Genomic DNA, 22133 nt, shown 5'->3' on the forward strand with positions numbered 1-22133 from the left:
TTGATATACCTGTATCCTGCAATGCTCTGCCAGAGGCAAATGCTGACAGCCAACCACTGAACTGAGAATGGAGTCCCCATCGGAGGAGTTAGAAATAGAATTGAAGGAGCTGAAGAGGTTTGCAACCACATAAGAACAACAATATCTACCAACCAGAGTTCCCAGGGGCTAAAGTACTACCGAAAGAGTATACATGGACAGACCCATGGCTCCAGCTGCATATGTAGGAGAGGATGGCCTTGTTGGGAGCCAATGAGAGGAGAAGTCCTTGGCCCTGCCAAAGTTGGATCCCCCAATGTAGGGGAATGTCAGGGTAGGGAGGTAGGAAGGGGTGAGAGGTAGATGGGGGAACATCCTCATAGAAGAAGGGGGAGGGGAATGGAATAGGGAGTTTATGAAATGGGAAATGGGATAACATTTTAAATGTAAATTTAAAAATATCCAATAAAAGAGAAACCAGAGGAGACTACTCTCTGCCCACAATTCTGACTCTAGAGGAAAACACCTAGTGCCATCTGGGCCTCCTGCACACAGGGATCCAGGAGCAGTCAGGGCTACTGCACATGCCTACAGGAGGGACAACCATTGTCAGAAACAGCAATACAAGGTAACACCAGAGACAACCTGATGGCAAGAGGCAAGTGCAGGAGCCCAAGCAACAGAAACCAAGACTGGATGACACCATCAGAGCCCAATTCTCCCACCAAAGCAAACACTGAATATCCAAACACACCAGAAAAGCAAGAACTAGATTTCAAATCACATTTTATCATAATGATGGAGGACTTTAAGGTCATAAATAACCCTTAAGGAAACACAAGACAACAAAAGTAAACGACTAGAAGCCCTTGAAGAGGAAACACAAAAATCCCTTAAAAAACTACGGGAAAAAACAAACGAACAGGAGAAGGAAATGAACAAAACCATCCAGGAGTTAAAAATGGAAATAGAAACAATAAAGGAAGCACAAAGGGAGACAACCCTGGAGATAGAAAAACTAGGAAAGAGATAAGGAGTCAGAGATGCGAGCATCAGCAACAGAATACAAGCGATAGAAGAAAGAATCTCAGGAGAAGAAGATTCCATACACAACTACCAAAGATAATGTAAAACAGAAAAAGTTACTAGCCCAAAACATTCAGGAAATCCAGGACACAATGAGAAGATCAAGCCAAAGGATAATAGGTATAGAAGAGAATGAAGACTCCTGACTCAAAGGACCAGTAAATATCTTCAACAAAATCATAGAAAAAACTTCCCTAACCTAAAGAAAGAGATGCCCATAAACATACAAGAAGCCTACAGAACTCCAAATAGATTGGACCAGAAAAGAAACTCCTCCCGTCACATAATAGTCAAAACACCAAATGCACAAAACAAAGAATATTAAAAGGAGTAAGGGGAAAGGGTCAAGTAATGTATAAAGGCAGACTTATCAGAATTACACCAGACTTCTCACCAAAGTCTATAAAAGCCAGAAGGTCCTAGACAAATGTCATAAAGACCATAAGAGGACACAAAAGCCAGCCCAGATTACTATATCCAGCAAAAACCTCAATTAACATAGATGGAGAAACCAAGATAATCCATGATAAAACCTAATTTACAAAATATCTTTCTCAAATCCAGCACTATAAAGGATAATAAATGGTTAACCCCAACATAATGAGGCAAGTTACACCCTAGAAAAAGCAAGAAACTAATCTTTTTTCCGAAAAGCAAAGAGAAGAGAAGCACACAAACATAATTTCACCTCCAAATATGAAGATAACAAGAAGTCACAATCATTGGTCCTTATTATCTCTCAATAACAATGGACTCAATTCTATAATAAAAAGACACAGATTAACAAACTGGATACACAGTGAGGATCCAGAATTTTCCTGCATACAAAAAACACACCTCTGAGACAAAGACAGACACTATCTCAGTATAAAAGGCTGTAAAACAACTTTCCAAGCAAATGGTCTGAAGAAGCAAGCTGGAGTAGTCATTCTAATATCAAATAAAATCGATTTTCAACCAAAAGTCATCAAAAAAAGATAAGGAAGGACACTTCATATTCATCAAAGGAAAAATCCACCAAGATGAACTTTCAATCCTAAATATCTATGCCCCAAATACAAGGGCACCTACATACATAAAAGAAACCTTACTAAATCTCAAAGCACACATTGCACCTCACACAATAATAGTAGGAGATTTCAACAACCCCACTCAAATCAATGAACAGATCATGGAAACAGAAATTAAACAGAGACATAGACAGACTACCACAAGTTATGAACCAAATAGACTTAACATATTTATAGAATATTCTATCCTAAAACAAAAAGATATACCTTCTTCTTACCACCGCATGGTACTTTCTCCAAAATTGACCATATGATCAGTCACAAAACATGCCTCAACAGATACAGAAAGATAGAAGTAATCCCATGTATCCTATCAGACCACCACAGGCTAAAGCTGGTCTTCAATAACAATAAGGGAAGAATGCCCACACATACATGTAAGTTGAACGATGCTCTACTCAATGATAACCTGGTCAAAGAAGAAATAAAGAAAAAAATTAAAGACTTAGAATTTAATGAAAATGAAGGTACAACACACCCAAACTTATGGGACACAATGAAACCTATGCTAAGAGGAAAACTCATAGCTCTGAGGGCCTGCAGAAAGAAACAGGAGAGAGCAGTCATGACAGTTAATGTGCCATCCTCCCTATGTTGGGCTCTTTCTGTGTGTTCTTTTGTAGCATCCTTCTTATTTTGATCTAACACTGTAGTTACTATTAGTGAGACTTTGCTAAAGAGCCTTTCTACCACTCACTCTTTCTTTCTTTGTACTATAATGAAGAAACAAAACTATCTTGAGACATTCTTTTAATTTATTACCACTTTCCTTATGACCAAAAAAGGACAATGTGTCAGTTTTTGCTATAGATAAATGATAGATAGATAGATAGATAGATAGATAGATAGATAGATAGATAGATAGATAGATTCCCAGAACTCAGGTGGTAGGGTAGAGAGATATGTATGGCAGAAGAGATTACCTACACCCTCAAGGAAAGGGCTTTAGGGAGAAATCCATTATATGGGAATGAAGCATATCTGGAACTTGGGTGGCACAGAAACAAATCCATTGGCAACTGGGTTGGTATCAAGTTCTTTCAGATCAACTGGAGATTTCAGGTTAAAATTCTGTAAAATGGTGGTCAGGAATAAAAATAATTCTGTTCGAGCCAGACCCTCTCCCACACAAATTCGTTTTCCTGCAAATAAAAAAAAATACAGAATGTAATTAACTCCTTGTACTTGACTGGGATAAGGACTGTGCTCACAACTATAATAATAGACAATCTATGTCTCTCTTTGATATGGATGGATGGATGGATGGATGGATGGATGGATGGATGGATGGATGGATGGATGGATAGATGGATGGTCATTTGGATGGACAAATGTAAAAATGATAGACATATTTTCCCCATGTCTAATACAAGGAAACACAGTATTAAAGTAACTGTATAAAAAGCTTGAGTGGGTGAAATAGCTACACTGAACACTGGACGTCCCATCAACACAATGACAACAAAGGAACACTTATTTAACTGCTCCTGGAAGTGAGTAGCCCTGGTAAACCCTGGAATTTAATGGAGCACAAAATGAGAGCTGGTGTGCTCCAAAGAATATGAAGTATGCAAGAATCAGCTTACCACTGTTTTGGAAACAAATACCAGGATAATTTAAAAGACTATCATCAAAGGGAAAAGGGGAGAAGAGAAAGTGGGGCAACATAGACAGAAGGCTCCACCCAAAAAAAATGGTTAAAATAAGCAGATAACCAAAAACTTTCCTAACCAAGGAACTTTACAGAAAATCTTCACATATCTCTTAGCAAATACTCAGAGTACTATAGCCAGCAGCCATCTTGAGAATAATCCTAAATTATAAAACTTAAACTTCTCTGGGGACTAGAATACCTGATATCATTGCAAACTGAGTCACCACAGATGGACAGTTCACAGCTATAACTGGACAGGTAGTTGTCACCAGAGACAGTTGCTTAGAAAAGAATGTGTAATGTGTACTGAATACAATATGTCATCCATTGACTCATATATTCGATTAAATATATAGTCCATAATTGTCAATGCTGTTTTATAATGTAGAAACTTTAGTAGGTAGAAACCTAGGATTGAAACTCAGTCACTGAAGATGTATCTTGAATGTTTATAGTCTCTCTAGCTTCCACCAGGCCATCTGTTTCATGTTCAGCCACAATGTGAAGTGTATCTTTCCAGCCACCCCAGTGCCACATATTTCCAGTTCCCCAAGCCTCCTACCAAGTAGCCAGGGCTAGGAAACCATCATTTCTTTGAACAAACTGGGGCTTCTGTGTCATGTCTCTTCTTCCACTTCAGACTATCCTCCCTCAAATCTAAAGCCAAAATAAGTCTTTATAGTGCTTAACTGGCATTTGTACACAAGAACAAGAAAAATAACTTGTACAGAAAACAGGTACCAAGGTGTGGGCTATCATGATACTGGCAGCCTTCCTCACAAGTGCAAGGTGTCCTACTGTCTAGGAAAATAGTTTTATATCTAGACACACAATCCAACCACACTATGATCTAGTTGATGAGTTGGAAAAAATAGGTCAACATTCTAAAGGCCCACTAATGTGGGTCTGAAGATATGTCTTGCCTCAGAGAAAGTGCATGGGCATTGAGAATAATGATCAGATAAAATCTAATCTACTAACCCAGAAGAAAATACATGTAAGTTTCAAGGGATGCATACAAGTTAGTCTGTGTTACCCAGAATTTTTTTTTTTGAAATCCAAATATAATTACATCATTGACTCCTTCCCTTTACTTTCTGTAAACTTCTCCATGCCCTGCTTGCTCCCTCTCAAATCCATGATCTCTTTTACTGTGTTACTGTTACATGTAAATGTTAAAATATATACACACATATATATAATTAAATGTATACGTAACATATATACATAGATATAAAAACATACCATGCTGACTCCATTAATGTTACTTGTTTGTATATGATTTAAAAGCTAACAAGTTAGTAATTTAAAAACAATTAGGAGGCTCATCAATGGGGACAAAGTTTTTTCCCCACTCTTGGCATTCTTTAGCTATCTGTGGTACTTTATTTTGGAATGGAGCCCCAAGAGATTTCCCTTTTTCATGATAGCATACCTATTGGTGCTGTACATGCTCAGATATTGTTAGGCAGCAGTATTACTGAGATATAATGGGTCGAATTTTCCTGTCACTTCTAGGAGACACAATTTCATAAGGGAAGGAGGCAACCAATATTCCTACCTATCTATGATATTGATGATCTACAATAATACCAAGCATGTCAAAATATCTCTATGGGTTCAATAGTGACAACACACATCTTATTGGTAAACAGTGGCTGTCTTGTCAGGAGCCATAACGGACAAGCTAATAACTAGCAGGTGATCATCCTGGGATGGCCAGCCTTGGATTATTATATAATCTGTGACTGGTTTGCCCTTATGAAGCAAGGCTGTAAGAGACTCATTTTAGGAAAGATGTCTGCTATTAAAATGCTTTTCCTGTTGTTATTATTAAACATATATAACAATCATTAACTAATAGCACACCCCTTTGGAGCAGATCTCTGTGATCAATGAAAATGTACTGTCTCGTAGTGTTGCCATATAGACAAATAGATCACTTCTTAAGTCTTAATGATAATCCTATAAGAATTCCTAAATTATATCAGTGATTGTTAAGCTCTTTTATAGTGGGACTGCTATTAAGTCTTTTTCTGATAGTCAAAACTGCAGTAAGAACTCTGCCAGTCTCCCAAGTGTCAACAGTTAATTGTTCCTAGTAACCAGACTTTCTCCTACTCAGAACACATTCTAAGAGGTTGTAAAACAATTAACCAACGATCATAAAAAAGGGAACTAATGATTTATTATAAGTGCTAGGACAGCGGATAAAATATTGGCTGGGTTTATCTATACAAAGCTTCACTAATAACTTAGTTATGATTTTAAACCTTCAGTGAACCGTGGAGCTGTGACAGGTGATGGATGGTTGGCAACATAATTACTGCTGATGGATATGCATGTAAACATTCTCTGTTTTAACTTCTATTTCAATTTATGATTTGAATTTTCATATTAACTTGTGATGAACTTTATAACATGTGATCGTGTATTCTGTAAGATATTTAAATGCTGAAGACTGAGCTCAAGAGTCAAGGACTGAGCTGGAGGGGACTGAGTCAGGACTGAGTGAAGTAGAACTGAACTGAATTGAGCTAGGAGAACTGAGCTAAAAAGATCTGGGCTGAGAAGAAATGCAGAGTGGAATAACTTAGAGACTACAGGTAACATAAGAGAGAAATGTGCAGAATGCAAAGGGAAAGAGGCAAATGAAGAAGCTGGAGAGAGCAGAAGGAGCAGGCAGGTTTTTCCTTACCATGGAACAAAACAGGTCATTTCTCAATAGCAACGCAGGCTTAGTCTTATTAAAAGGAATATGTCTTTTCTCTTACAAACTTGGGTTTAAGTAATTTAGCATTAAAAGGGTAGAAGCTATTTCTTTCCCTATGCAATAAAGATTAAAGCTCATCTTTCATACAGAATGAATGAGTTCTTTCTGTACTGGGGCTTGGTCTTTTGCTCCATATGCATATGCAAGTATGGATGTCTGTGTAAGTATGTAATTGTGAGAATGTATGCATGTGTATGTGTAAGAATGTAATTGTGAGAATGCATGTAGGTTGAGTCCTATTATTTTGAGTCTAAATGTATAAATATTACATATATGAAAGTATATACATTTTTGCATATTTGCCTATGTAAAAGTTTTTCCTTCTGCAAGTGCTAGTCACTTCTCTTGGTTCAATAGAACTTTATTGCTCCAAACTTATGCCTAGCATGACAAGCAAGAAGCATAGGGACAAAAGGGAAAAGGCTCTGACAATTTATCCTCTACTTTATCTCCTGATGTCCTAGAATGAGGTGCTAAATGCCAGAGACTGAAGTTTCTGGCCTCAGAGGAAAACAAAAGGCAGGTCAGTTACAATAGCAGAGCATAGTGACTTAGATATAAACAAGTAAATCAGCTACAGTAACATAGTAACTTAGACTTAGCTAAGAAAACATATTATTATACAGCAACCCTAAATATCTCCTAAGAAGAGTTTTAAACCCATATCTCTTAAGAGAAAGTTTTACTCTCTGCCAATGCTCTTCCCCCTCTGCTGCCTCAAGAAGAACCAACAATAAAGAAGACTAATGCTGCGGCTGGCCCCCCAGCACTGAATAATTGGTCTTTTTTTTACATTTTCTTCTCCATTGTTATTAAATTGGGTATTTCATATTTACATTACAAATGTTATTCCCTTTCCTTGTTTCCAGGTAAACATACCCCTAAACCCTTTCCCTTCCCTTCTATATGGGTGTTCCAATCCCCATCCTCCCCACATTGCAACCCTCCTCCCAAAAATCCCATTCACTGGGGGTTCAGACGAGGCAGGACCAAGGGCTTCTCTTTCCACTGGTGCCCTTACTAGGCTATTCATGGCTACATAGGCAGTTGGAGTCCAGGGTCAGCCCATGTGTAGTCTTTGGGTAGTGGCTTAGTCCCTGGAAGCTCTGGTTGGTTGGCATTGTTGTTCATATGGGGTCTCAAAGCCCCTCAAACTGTTTCAGTCCTTTCTCTGAATCCTTCAATAAGCGTCGAGTTCTCAGTTCAGTGGTTTGCTGCTGGCATTCACATATGTATTTGCCATATTCTGGCTGTCTCTCAAGACAGATCTACATCTGGTCCCTGTAAGCTTGCACTTCTTTCATTAATCCATTGAATCGAGTTTGGTGGCTGTATACGTATGGGCCACATGTGGGGCAGGCTCTGAATGGGCATTCCTTCAGCCTCTGTTCTAAACTTTGCCTCCCTATGCCCTCCCAAGGGTATTCTTGTTCCCCTTTTAAAGAAGGAGTGAAGCATTCGCATTTTGGTCATCCTTCTTGAGTTTCATGTGTTCTGTGCATTTAGGGTAATTTGAGCATTTGGACTAATATCCACCTATCAATGAATGCATACCATGTCTGTTTTTCTGTGATTGGGTTACCTCACTCAGGATACTTTCCAGTTCCATCATTTTGCCTATGAATTTCATAAAGTCATTGTTTTTGATAGCTAAGTAGTATATTCCATTGTGTAGATGTAACACATTTTCTGTATCCATTCCTCTGTTGAAGGACATGTGGGCTCTTACCAGCTTCTGGCTAATATAAATGAGGCTGCTATTAACATAGTGATGCATATGTCTTTGTTATACATTGGGGCATCTTTTGGGTATATGCCCAAGAGGGGTATAGATGGGTCCTCAGGTAGTTCAATATCAAATGATCGGAGGAAGCTCCAGACTGATTTCCAGAATAGTTGTACCAGCCTGCAATCCCAGCAACAATGGAGGAGTGTTCCTCTTTCTCCACATACTCACCAACATCTGCTGTCACCTGAGTTTTTGATCTTAGCCATTCTGACTGGTGTGAGGTGGAATCTCAGGGTTGTTTTGATTTGCATTTCCTTTATGACTAAAGATGTCGAACATTTCTTTAGGTGTTTCTAAGCTTTTCGGCGTTCCTCAGCTGTGAATTCTTTGTTTAGCTCTGAACCCCATTTTTAACAGGATTATTTGTCTCCCTGCAGTCTAACTTCATGAGTTCTTTGTATACTTTGGATATAAGCCCTCTATCAGTTGTAGAATTAGTAAAGATCTTTTCCCAATCTGTTGGTTGCCGTTTTGTCCTAACAACAATATCCTTTGACTTACAGAAGCTTTGAAGTTTTATGAGATCCCATTTGTCAATTCTTGATCTTAGAGCATAAGCCATTGGTGTTTTGTTCCAAAAGTTTTCTCCAGTGCCCCTGTGTTCAAGATTCTTCCCCACCTTTTCTTCTACTAGTTTGAGTGGATCTGGTTTGATGTGGAGGTCCTTGATCCACTTGGAATTAAGCTTTGTACAGAGTGATGAGCATGGAATGATCTGCATTCTTCTACATGCTGACCTCCAGTTGAACCAGCACCATTTGCTGAAAATGCTCTTTTTTCCATTGGACAATTTTGCCTCCATTGTCAAAAATCAACTGATCATAGGTGTGTGGGTTGATTTCTGGATCTGCAATTCTATTCCACTGGTCTATCTGTCTGTCTCTATACCAATACCATGCAGTTTTTTATCACTATTGCTCTGTAATACTGCTTGAGATAAGGGATAGTGATTTACACAGAAGTCCTTTTACTGTTGAGAATAGTTTTATCTATACTGGGTTTTTTGTTATTCCAGATGAAATTGCAATTTGTTTTGTCTAACACTATGAAGACTGGGTTGAAATTTTGATGGGGATCGCATTGAATCTGTAGATCACTTTTGGTAAAATGGCCATTTTTACTATATTAATCCTGCCAATCCATGAGTATGGGAGATCCTTCCACCTTCTGAGATCTTCTTCACCTTCTTTCTTCAGAGGCTTGACATTCTTCTCATACAGATCTTTCACTTGCTTGGTTAAAGTCACACCAAGGTATTTTATATTATTTGGGACTGTTATGAAGCATGTCATTTCCCTAATTTCTTTCTCGGCTTGTTTCTCTTGTGTAGAGGAAGGCTACTGATTTATTTGAGTTAATTTTATAACCAGGCACTTTGCTGAAGGTTTTTATCAGGTTAAATAGTTCTCTGGTGGAACTTTTAGGATCACTTAAGAATACTACCATATCATCTGCAAATAGTGATGTTTTGACCTCTTCCTTTCCAATCTGTATCCCCTTGATCTCCTTTTGTTGTCTGATTGCTCTGGCTAGGACGTCGAGAACTATATTGAATAAGTAGAGAGAGAGTGAGCACCCTTGTCTAGTCCCTGATTTTAGTGGAATTGCTTCAAGTTTCTCTCCATTTAGTTTAATGTTAGCGACTGGTTTGCTGTATATGGCTTTTACTATGTTTAGGTATGGGCCTTGAATTCCTAATCTTTCCAGGACTTTTATCATGAAGGGGTGTTGAATTTTGTCAAATGCTTTCTCAGCATCTAATGAAATGATCATGTGGTTTTGTTCTTTCAGTTTCTTTATATAGTGGATTACTTTGATGGTGTTCCATACATTAAACCATCCCTGCATGCCTGCGATGAAGCTTACTTGATCATGGTGGATGATTGTTTGGATGTGCTCTTGGATTTGGTTTACCAGATTTTTACTGAGTATTTTTGCGTCGATATTCATAAGGGAAATTGGTCTGAAGTTCTCTTTCTTTGTTGGGTCTTTGTGTGGTTTAGGTATAAGAGTAATTGTGGCTTCATAGAAGGAATTTGGTAGCACTCCATCTGTTTCAATTTTGTGGAATAGTTTGGATAGTATTGGTACAAAGTCTTCTATGAAGGTCTGATAGAATTCTGCAGTGAACCTGTCTGGACCTAGGCTCTTTTTGGTTGGGAGACCTTTAATGACTGCTTCTATTTCGTTAGGAGTTATGGGGTTGTTTAACTGGTTTATCTGTTCCTGATTTAACTTCGGTACCTGGTATCTGTCTAGGAAATTGTCCATTTCCTGCAGATTTTCAGGTTTTGTTGAATATAGGCTTTTGTAGTAGGATCTGATGATTTTTTGAATTTCCTCTGATTCTGTAGTTATATCTCCCTTTTCATTTCTGATTTTGTAAATGTGTTCACACTCTCTGTGTCCTCTCGTTAGTCTGACTAAGTGTTTATCTATCTTGTTGATTTTCTCAAAGAACCAACTTTTGGTTCTGTTGATTCTTTCTATGTTCCTTTTTGTTTCTACTTGGTTGATTTCAGCTCTGAGTTTGATTATTTCCTGCCTTCTGCTCCTCCTGGGTGTATTTGCTTCTTTTTGTTCTAGAGCTTTTAGGTGTGCTGTCAAGCTGCAGATATATGCTCTCTCCTGTTTCATTCTGCAGGCACTCAGAGCTATGAGTTATCCTCTTAGCACAGCTTACACTGTGTCCCATAAGTTTGGATATGTTGTACCTTCATTTTCATTAAGTTCTAGGAAGTCTTTAATTTCTTTTTTTATTTCTTTCTTGACCAGGTTATCATTGAGTAGAGCATTGTTCAACTTCCATGTATATGTGGGTGTTCTTCCCTTATTGTTATTGAAGACCAGCTTTAGCCTGTGGTGGTCTGATAGGACGCATGGTATTATTTCTATCTTTCTGCGTCTGTTGACGCCTGTTTTATGACCAATTGTATGGGCAATTTTGGAGAACATACCATGAGGTGGTGAGAAGAAGGTATATCCTTTTTTTTATAGAATAGAATATTCTATAAATATCTGGTAAGTCCATTTGGTTCATGACGTCTCTTAGTCTGTCTATGTCTCTTTTAATTTCTGTTTCCCTTTTCTGTCCATTGATGAGAGTGGGATGTTGAAATCTCCTACTATTATTGTGTGAGGTGCAATGTGTGTTTCAGCTTAGTAAGGTTTCTTTTATGTTTGTAGGTGACGTTGTACTTGCAACATAGATATTTAGGATTGAGAGTTCATCTTGGTGGATTTTACCTTTGATGAATATGAAGTGTCCTTCCTTATCTTTTTGATGACTTTTGGTTAAAAATCAATCTTATTCGATATTAGGATGGCTACTCCAGCTTGCTTCTTCAGACCATTTGCTTGGAAGGTTGTTTTCCAGCCTTTTACTCTGAGGTAGTGTCTGTCTTTTTCTCTGAGGTGTGTTTCCTGTAGGCAGCAAAATGTTGGGTCCTCATTTCGTATTCAGTTTGTTAATCTGTGTCTTTTTATTGGGGAATTGGCTCGATTGATGTTGAGAGATATTAAGGAATAGTGATTGTTGCTTCCTGTTATATTCATGTTTGAATGTGAGATTATGTTTGTGTGCTTTTCTTTGTTTTGTTACAAAATGATTAATTTCTTGCTTTTTTCTAGGGTGTGGCTTACCTCCTTGTGTCGGGGTTTATCATTTATTATCCTTTGTAGGGCTGGATTTGTAGAAAGATATTGTGTAAATTTGGTTTTGTCATGGAATATCTTGGTTTCTCCATCTATGTTAATTGAGAGTTTTGCTGCATACAGTAACCTTGGCTGGCATTTTTGTTCTCTTATGTCTGTATGACATCTGTCCAGGATCTTATGACTTTCATAGTCTCTGGTGAGAAGTCTGGTGTAATTCTGATAGGTCTGCCTCTGTATGTTACTTGACCTTTTTCCCTTACTGCTTTTAATATTTTTTCTTTGTTTTGTGCATTTGGCATTTTAGCTATTGTGTGACGGGAGGAGTTTCTTTTCTGGTCCAATCTATTTGGAGTTCTGTAAGCTTCCTGTATGTTCATGGGCATCTCTTTCTTTAGGTTAGGGAAGTTTTCTTCTATGATTTTGTTGAAGATATTTCCAGGTCCTTTGATTTGGGAATCTTCAATCTCTTCTATACCTATTATCCTTAGGTTTGATCTTCTCATTGTGTCCTGGATTTCCTTTATGTTTTGGGCCAGTAGCTTTTTCTGTTTTACATTATCTTTGGCAGTTGTGTCGATGATTTCTATAAAATCTTCTACTCCTGAGATACCCTCTTCTATCTCTTGCATTCTGTTGGTGATGTTTGTATCTGCCGCTCCTTGTCTCTTCCTTTGGTGTTCTATTTCCAGGTTTGTCTCCCTTTGTGCTTCCTTTATTGCTTCTATATACATTTTTAATTCCTTCACCTGTTTGATTGTGTTTTCCCATAATTCTTTCAGGGATTTTTGTGTTTCCTCTCTATAGGTTTCTGCTTGTTTATTTGTGTTTTCCTGCATTTCTCTAAGGGAATTCTTCATGTTCTTTCTTGAAGTCCTCCATCATCATAATCAAATATGATTTTGAATCTAGATCTTGATTTTCTGGTGTGTTTGGATATTCAGTGTTTGCTTTGGTGGGAGAATTGGGCTCTGATGATGCCATATAGTCTTGGTTTCTGTTGCTTGGGTTCCTGAGCTTGTCTCTTGCCATCATGTTGTCTCTGGTGTTACCTTGTTCTGCTATTTCTGACAGTGGTTAGACCGTCCTATAGGCCTGTTTGTCAGGAGTGCTGTAGACCTGTTTTCCTGTGTTCTTTCAGCCAGTTATACGAACAGGGTGTTCTGCTTTCAGGCGTGTAGTCATTCCTGTGTCCTGGTCTTCAAGTGTTCCTGTGGGCATGTGTCCTGAGGCCACTTGGCAGGTCACTTGGAGCAGAAATGTTAGTTGTACCTCTAGTTTCAGGCCTGAAGCCGCTGCTAGTAGCTGGGTTTCAGCTCTCAGTGAGGGCATCAACCAGAAGGGCCTGTCCCACCTTCTCTTGTGTCCCTGTGCACAGAGGGCACAGATAGTGCTATGTGTTTTCCTCTAAAGTCAGGAATGTGGGCAGAGAGTAGTCTCTTATGGCTTCCCAGGTGTGTCTGCCCCTCTGAAGGTCTAGCTCCCTCCCATGTGATTTGGGTGCAGGGAGCTGTTTGACTGGGTCCCTTCAGACACAGGAGCAGTCTGGACCGCAGCCTAGACCACAGAGTTCCTGCAGCTTGAGTGCCCCCTTCTTCCTGTTCCCAGAGGCCCTATACAGTTTCCTCTTGGGCCAGGGATGTGGGCAAGGATGGGCAGTACTGGTGGTCTCTCTTGCCCTGCAATCTCAGGAGTGCCCATCTGTCTGGGCGATGAGCTCTCTCTCTCTCCCACAGGGTTTGGGAGCAGGGAGCTGTGGGCCGGGATCAGCGAGGTTCAGGCCCCAGCTAGAAACCAGAAGTGTCTGGTCCCAGAGGAATTTTTGTGTCCTGAGTCCACCAGGCTGGTCACTTGGAGCAGAAAAGTTGGTCTTTCCTCTTGTCTCTGACATGAAGTCTCTCCTCAGAGCTGGGTTTCAGCTCTCAGTGAGGGCAGCCACCAGAAGGGCCTCCCCCACCTTCTCTCAGGACCCTGTGCACTGCGGGGGGGGGCATAGATAGTGTTAGACATTTTCCTCTAGAGTCTGGAATGTGGCCAGAGAGTAGTCTCTTCTGGCTTCCCAAGTGTGTCTCTGTCTAATTGTTTTTAAAGTCCCTCCAAGAGGTACTGGAAATTTATTCAACTTCTCTGAGATAGTGATGTCCTGCTTCTACTTATCTATATTTGCAGACAAGTGTCTTTCTCACATTCATCAAAGAAGCTTGCCTTTGCAACAAAGAAAGACCCTTATATAAAACCATAACTGATAAAAATTCAAAGAATAATTGAGCATTGGGTGTCTAGCTCCAGCAGAAACATCTACAACACAAGTCCTGCAGGTAAGGCTCAAGGAACATTGCAAAAGAATAGGTGGAAATATTATAAGATTCAAAAAGCCCAGGAAATAATTTTGAATACCTGTTGAGAAAGGGAAAAAGTAGTCACTTTTCTTAAACTTGCCATTCTCATCCAGAAAGTGACTAGGATCAAACTTCTCTGGGTTGGGGAATTCTTTATCATCATACAACACAGAAGTCAATGATGCTATGACAGTGGTGCCCTGGAAACAAAAAGAATAGACAAGTCAAGTTATAAAAAGGTTACAAAACAATGATCATGGCATAGTAAAAGCTTATGAGTAAATCATACCCAAACAAGGGTACATATACAAGAGTATATCTAGACAGACAGATCATGTAATGCACAGGAATGGGTTGGCAGTAGTCCAGTGGCAGTAATCTTGATACAGTGTCCTCCAAATAAGTAATGGTATGTTCTGTTATCAACAGGATTAACACTGTTATGCATCACCACCCACTTCTTTCCTATGCCACTGTTATTACTGCATCATGCATGCTTGAAATGTGGTTTCAAATGTAAGGTTTTGTGTGAAAATTGAAAGTATCTAGTCATAGCAGTGTTGCATAAGTAGTATCTGATGAAAGTAAAAATGTCTTGTGCAATAACATGGACAAAACCAAATTATTCAGAGTTTTCCCTGACACACAGTTTATTTGCTTTAATTTTAAAGCATAGGTGAGGTCTTTTCATAGTCAAGACAACTGGGGAAAAAAACTAAAGAGATGACAGACTTAGAAACTTCGTGATTTTCTAGGGACTTCAGTCAGAGACATCAGTTTACTTGAGTATAAACATTGAAACTGCAAAACTGATCAGATGACTCACATAAATGGGATATTCATAAGATGCCAATGAGCTATACCATAGGTTTTATTAACTACAAAAGAGCAGAACTCCTGTAATGGAGAGATCTAAATATCACCTTAAGACAAGATGTAGGCATATCCACTAACAGCATAGTTAACATGCTCCAGCCCACCTTACAACATGGGAACCCTGTAGTATCTCATTTGTCCATTTTTCTGCCAAAGCTTTAACTAGTAGCAAACTATTAAAGGACAATGACATGCAAGCCAACCCTGAAACAGAGGACATAATTATATGAACTGGAATATTTAATAGGTCAATATATGAATTATGCTAAATGTACCTATATTCTTCTTGGCATTCTGATAAAATCATAGAAGAATCTTCCCAGAGACCTATAATCTGAACTTTAAATTTTGTTTGAAATGTGAATAGCCAAGATAAATTTGGAAGTCCTACAGAGCCAAAAACTAAGACTTGATCTAAAAATTTACTCTCCAGCTCTTACTGGAAATAGCATAAAGTTTATCCATGTTCCATACTTAAAGTGTTTGTTATTATGGGGACAGAAAACTGCAATCAACCACTGAGTAAATTCTTAAGAATTCTAGGACAGTCTGATTTTGAATATGCTATCTGTACTTTGGTTGGCTTAATCACCTAAACTCCTTGAAGGTATATATATATATATATATATATATATATATATATATATATATATTCTTTCTCTTTAACATTGATAATCTGAAATTGCAAGATCCAATATCTTGGACCAATGATCTAATGTCACTCACTCATGTGAGATCAAGACCATTAAGGCACAGTGTAGAAGAAGGAAGCTTACCTTGGGAATTAAATAATCTCTGAATTTCATGTCACAGGTCAGTGCATGGGGAAGGCTGGTGGGAAGGAGGTCAATGTATCGCTGTATCTCATGCAATACAGCATCAGTGTAGGGCATGTGATGCCTGTCCTGCATGCAAGGGCTCCTGTGTCTGCCAATCACATGGTCAATCTCTTCCTGGACTTTGGCTGTTTCAAGACAGTGAAAAATGACAGAAATGGAAAGAAGTGGCACACTGGTCATAACTCAGGGTTGCTTGCAGGATGCTAGATGAGCATGCCTGGCAATATTTTGAAAACATGATATATGCTAATGAAGTGACAGTTGCTATGATATAAATACTAACATCCAATATATTAGGTGTCAAACTATATAACCCTTATATATAAATTAGCATACTTAAATTTGATATTGATTTCAAACAATGAAGAGAACATTAATTCAAGAAAAATAGCTTTTATAGAAGAAAGCTATTAAACAACTATGTTTATACCAAAACAATATAATACATTTAAAAAATCATTTTAATGGCATTGTGTGAATGTTTGTATGAAATTTCCAAAGGTATGTAAGACTGTGTAACTTGCTGAATATGGCCGCATTCTAACAATTTCTCCTGAAATTTATGTTTATATGTAATGACTATTTCATTCTTATCTATCATTGGAGAAATTTAATTCTTCATGTGGGAATTGGGGTTTCATATTTTGTAGATGTGTTAAACATAAACAAATTTCCCTGAGTCTAATTCTCATAGGGCAACTGTGTTCTATTCATTGGTTAAATCTTTGTTACTACATAAAATCTGTGCCCTACCACCAACCAGAAAGCATGCAGGAGCTGAACCTAGAGCACCCCCCCATGCATTTTTAGCAAATTTACAAGTTGGTCTTCATATAGGGCCCTTAACAAGTGAAATGGAGGGGTGTTTTGGTATTGGTCCTTGTCATTGGAACCCCTTCTCCCTACCTGGACTGCTTGATTGTGCCTCAGTGGAAAAGGGTATGCCTAGTCTTGCTGGGACTAGATGCCCCAGAGTGGAGTGGGACCCCAGGGGACTCCTCTTTTCTGAGGAGAAGGGGAGGGACCAATTGGGGAGGCACTTACAAAAATGGGACTGGGAAGAGAAGAGGGAGGAGAGGAGAATCCGTGCCTGGTAAGAAAACAATGACTGTTTTCATTGTTGATGATACCTTGGACTTAACTCTATTTCTCTTTATCAGTTTAGATTTTTTTTCATTTTATTGGAATTATTTTGAAATACTCAAGTAGATGTTTCAAAGTTCTACTGAAACATGTCCAATTATATGTTTCATATTATCAACCACTTATTTCTGCTTACTTCCTTGTTCTCTTCTCACATTTTTATTATCCATCAGTTGTTCTGAAATGATCAGTGAGTTTTTAGGTGTGATGCCCAGCAGCCTCCTTTACATTTCAATCTCCCCATGAGTACTCCAAATTTCTGTAGCCCATTACTTCTTATGACTTTGTGTCAGATATCAGAAATGAAAAGAAAGACATAATGACAGAATCTGATGAAATTTAAAAAAAAAATCAGATCCTACTACAAAAGCCTATATCCAACAAAACTGGAAAATCTAGAGAAATTTTACAATTTGATGGACAAATACCAGGTGCTAAAGTTAAATCAGGATCAGATAAACCATCTAAATAACCCCATCACTACTAAAGAAATAGAAGCAGTTATTAAGTCTCCCAACCAAAAAGAGCCCAGGACCAGATTGGATTAGTGCAGAATTCTATCAGACTTTCATAGAAGTCCTCATACCAATACTGTTCAAAGTATTCCACAAAAAGAATTTCTTTTCTGGTCCCACCTATTTGGAGTTCTGTAGGCTTCTTTTCGGTTTATGGGTATCTCTTTTTTAGGTTAGGGAAGTTTTCTTCTGTCATTTTGTTGAAGATATTTACTGGGCCTTTAAGTTGGGAAAATTCACTATCTTCTATACCTATTATAATGAGGTTTGGTCTTCTCATTGTGTCCTGAATATTTTGGGTTAGGAGATTTTTACATTTTACATTTTCTTTGATGTTTGTGTCAGTGTTTTCTATGTATCTTCTTCCCCTGATATTCTCTGTTCTATCTCTTGTATTTGTTGATGATGCTTGCCATCCATGTCTCCTGATCTCTTCCCTATGTTTTCTATCTCTAGGTTGTCTCCCTTTGTGATTTCTTTATTGCTTCTATTTCCACTTTTAGATCATGGAATGTTTTGTTCAATTTTTTTACCTGTTTGGTTGTGTTTTTTTGTAATTCTTTAAGAGATTTTTGTATTTCCTCTTTAAGGTCTTCTACTTTTTCATCTGTATTCTCATGCTGTCTTTAAGGGAGTTACTTATGTACTTCTTAAAGTCCTCTATCATTATCATTATATGTGATTTTTAAATCCAAATCTTGCTTTTCTGTTTTGTTTGGGTATCCAGAACTTTCCGGATTAGGAGTATTGGGTTCGGGTTGGGGATTTAGCTCAGTGGTAGAGCGCTTGCCTAGGAAGCACAAGGCCCTGGGTTCGGTCCCCAGCTCCGAAAGAAGAAAAAAAAAAGAGTATTGGGTTCTGGTGATGTCAAATAGTCTTGGTTTCTGTTGCTTAAGTTCCTGTGCTAGCCTCTCACCATAAGGGTGTCTCTGGTGTTAGCTGGTCTTGATGTCTCTGACGGTGGCTTGACATTCCTGTAAACCTATGTTTCAGCACTCCTGGAGTCCTGCTTTCTCCTAGTGAAATATGGGTACAAAGAGCTGTGGGCCCAAGTGAGCTCCTTCATTGGTTAATTTTAGTAAGCAATCTCAACTCCTCTGAACTTAAAAGTATTAATTCAGCTTTGAAATTATCGTCACCAAAGATCTCCCACCCTGCTGCAGACACATCTTATTTCAGATCTCTAACTGTGCCTGGAAGTAGATCCTGTTCTCCAGCTCTACCCACACACACCCAGAGACAGTTTGACCCCCAGGAGTTCTGACACATCCAGGCTCACAAGTGTGTCCCCTACTCCCCAATCCCTGGTCTAGCAGGGCCCCCCATCCAGGGTACAGAGGAAGCAGAACCTCCCACCTTGCCAGAGATACAAATACCTTACAATTTAAATCTGTGCTGGGGAGCATATCCTGTACTCCACTTGATCCCCACCCTGCCCAAACCTAGAGAAAGCTTGATTCCCAGGATTTCTGACACCCCCAGGCACACAGGTGAGTCCTTTGCCATACCCCAATACCTAACATAACTGAGAACCCCTCCAAGGTTCAGAGGATGCAAGATCTTCTAGAGACATGTACAACTGGGAGCAGATCTTGTGCTAGAGTCCCCTTCTGCACATTGTCAACATCCAGAGACAGCTTGACTCTCAGGACTTCTGACACAGTCAAGCACACAGATCAGTCTCTCAAGACTCCCTTCCATACCTAAAGACAATCTGACCGCAAAAAGCACAATATAACCAGGCTCAAAGGCAGAACAGGCTTCAGTCAGAGACAGCAAGGCCACTTAATATCTGAGATAACCAAATGATGAAAGACAAGCACAAGAATATAAGAAACAGAAACCAATGGTATGTGGCAACATCAAAACCCAATTCTCCCACCACAGCAAGCCCTGGATACCATAACCCACCTGAAAAGCAAGATTCTGATCTAAAATCCCATCTCCTGAAGATGATAGAGGACCTAATGGAGGAAATAAATAGCTCCCTTAAATAAATACAAGAGAAGACAGGTAAACAGGTAGAACCCCTTAAAGAAGAAACACATAAATGCCATAAATAAATACAGGAAAACACAATCAAATAAGTGAAGGAATTGAACAAAATTGTGCAGGATCTAAAAATGGAAATAGCAACAATAAAAAAATCACAAAGGGAGACAATCCTGGAGACAGAAAACCTAGGAAAGAGGACAGAAATCACAGATACAAGCATCACCAGCAGAATACAAGAGATAGAAGAGAGAATCTAAAGTGTAGAAGGTAGCAAAGAAGATATTGACACAACAGTACCAGGCAAAGGACAAAAAAGCTCCTAACCCAAAACATCCAAGAAATTTAGGATGAAAAGACCAAACCAAAGAATAATAGGAATAGAAGAGAGTGAAGATTCCCAACACAGAAGGTGAGTAAACAACTTCAAGAAAATCATAGAAGATAACTTCCCTAACTAAAGAAAGAGATGCCCATAAACATACAAGAAATCTACAGAAACCCAAATAGATTGGATGAGAAAAGAAGTTCCTCTGGTCACATAGTAATCAAAACACCAACTGCACAAAACAAAGAATATTAAATGTGGTAAGGATAAAAGGCCAAGTAACATATAAAGGCAGATGTCTCAGAATTACACCATACTTTTCAACAGATACACTAAAAGCCAGAAGGTCTTGGACAGATGTCATACAGACCCAAAGAGAACAAAAATGCCAGCCCAGGTTACTATATCCAGCAAAACACTCAATTACCATAGAAGAAACCATGACAAAACCAAATTTGAACAATATCTTTCCACCAATCCAGCCCTACAAGGGATGACAGAAAAAAATCCCAACACAGGGAGGGAAATTGCACCCAAGAAAAAACAAGAAATTAATCTTCTGTCAAAAAAAAAAAAGAAGAGAACCACACAAACAATAAAACCTCCTCTAACAACAAAAATATCAGGAAGCAACAATCATTGGTAGTGAATATCTCAATATCAATGGGCTCAATTCCCCAATAAAAAGATGTACACTAGCATACTGGTTAGATAAATAGGACCAAGCATGTTTGTACATACAGGAAACAATTCTCAGTGATAAAGATAGATACTACCTTAGGGTATGAGGCTGGAAAAAAATTTCCAACATTGGAAATGTAAACAAATAAAATAATCAATTAAAAACAGAAGAAAAGAAATAATAATCATCGCTTGAGTGGACTTGTGGCAAAATTGCAAAGTTTTTTTTCACATGTGTGACATAGTTCAGGTTACTTTCTTACATTTTTTTTCTCTCTCTCTCTCTCTCTCTCTCTCTCTCTCTCTTTTTCTCCTCCTCTCTGTCTCTGACTTTGTATGTGGTGTGTGTGTGTGTGTGTGTGTGTGTGTGTGTAGTATGTTTATGCGTGTGCATGCATTCACATGAGGACATGAATGTGGGCATGTGGATGTGCAGTTTTGCATGTGCTGCAGTGTGTGTATGGAGGAAGACCTATGACATCAAGGAGTCCATTCTCTTCTTCCACCATATACCTGGGAGCAAGGAATATAGATTTTTCAGCAAGAACCTTTCCTCATTGAGGCATCTGACTGCTCTTGTTTGTAACTCTTTAAGAAAAATTATAGAGATGTTCTTAAAAGAGAAAATTATAGGGCTATCTTGTTGGGCCTAAGTGGGAGAATGCACCTAATCTGCCAGATACTTGATGTGCCAGGGTTGGGGAAAACCTAGAGGGCCTCACCCTCTCAGAAGAGAATGGGAGGGGGGAGGAACTCTGTGAGGGAAGGGCTGGGAGGGGGAGCAGTGTTTGAGTTTGTTAATTGATTAACTACTTAATAAAGATAAAAAAAATGGCTGAGAGGTTAAGAGCACTTGTTGCTCCTGAAAAGACCTAGATTCAATTCCCATCATTCATACATTGGATCATAACCATGTATAACCTACAGTTCTAGATCTATGATTCCCTCTTCTAACCTCTGTGGGCAATAGACATGCACATGGTACACAGAAATAAATGTAGGCAAAACATTCATATACATAGAAAATTTTTAATTTAAAAATTTATAGTTGTTCAATAATTTGTTCTTTGTTAAATAATATTTTAGGGAAGCAGATTTCTAAAATAACAGATGTGGAGATTTTTTAGAAATTCTGCCTAAAAGGAAATGTCCTCTCATTAAATTCTAAAACTGATATTTATTTTCTGTAAAAAAAAGTTTCTATAACAAGAAAAGAATTATAAGAATAAGGAAAAATACCTTCAAGAATGGATCTGCTATTCAGTTTGGCTTTTTCCTATTTAAACTAACTTGTATTTTTAAAACAATTTGAATGAACACAATCACTTGCTATGAAATCTATGCACTAAATCCGGACTTTAGTGATCTTTATTTTTTCTCCTGCCTTGTGTCTTCACTTTTATACAGCATCCTCC

The 22133-nt window shown here is 38.5% G+C and overlaps 1 protein-coding gene across 1 annotated transcript in view; it reads right to left on the bottom strand.

Annotated features, from left to right (window-relative positions):
• Positions 1–2656: 2656 nt before the first annotated feature.
• LOC116897018 (cytochrome P450 2C42-like) overlaps positions 2657–22133 on the bottom strand; it is a 68093-nt gene continuing 48616 nt past the window's right edge. Inside the window, exons 7-9 of the mRNA XM_032898625.1 lie at positions 15997–16184; positions 14403–14544; positions 2657–3277 (exon numbers count right to left, since the gene is read on the bottom strand). Of these exons, the coding sequence (XP_032754516.1) occupies positions 3096–3277; positions 14403–14544; positions 15997–16184 (512 nt within the window). The 3' untranslated portion in view covers positions 2657–3095. The remainder of the gene's footprint in view (positions 3278–14402; positions 14545–15996; positions 16185–22133) is intronic.

The sequence above is a fragment of the Rattus rattus genome, chromosome 3, assembly GCF_011064425.1.
Source record: "Rattus rattus isolate New Zealand chromosome 3, Rrattus_CSIRO_v1, whole genome shotgun sequence".
NCBI lineage: Eukaryota > Metazoa > Chordata > Mammalia > Rodentia > Muridae > Rattus > Rattus rattus.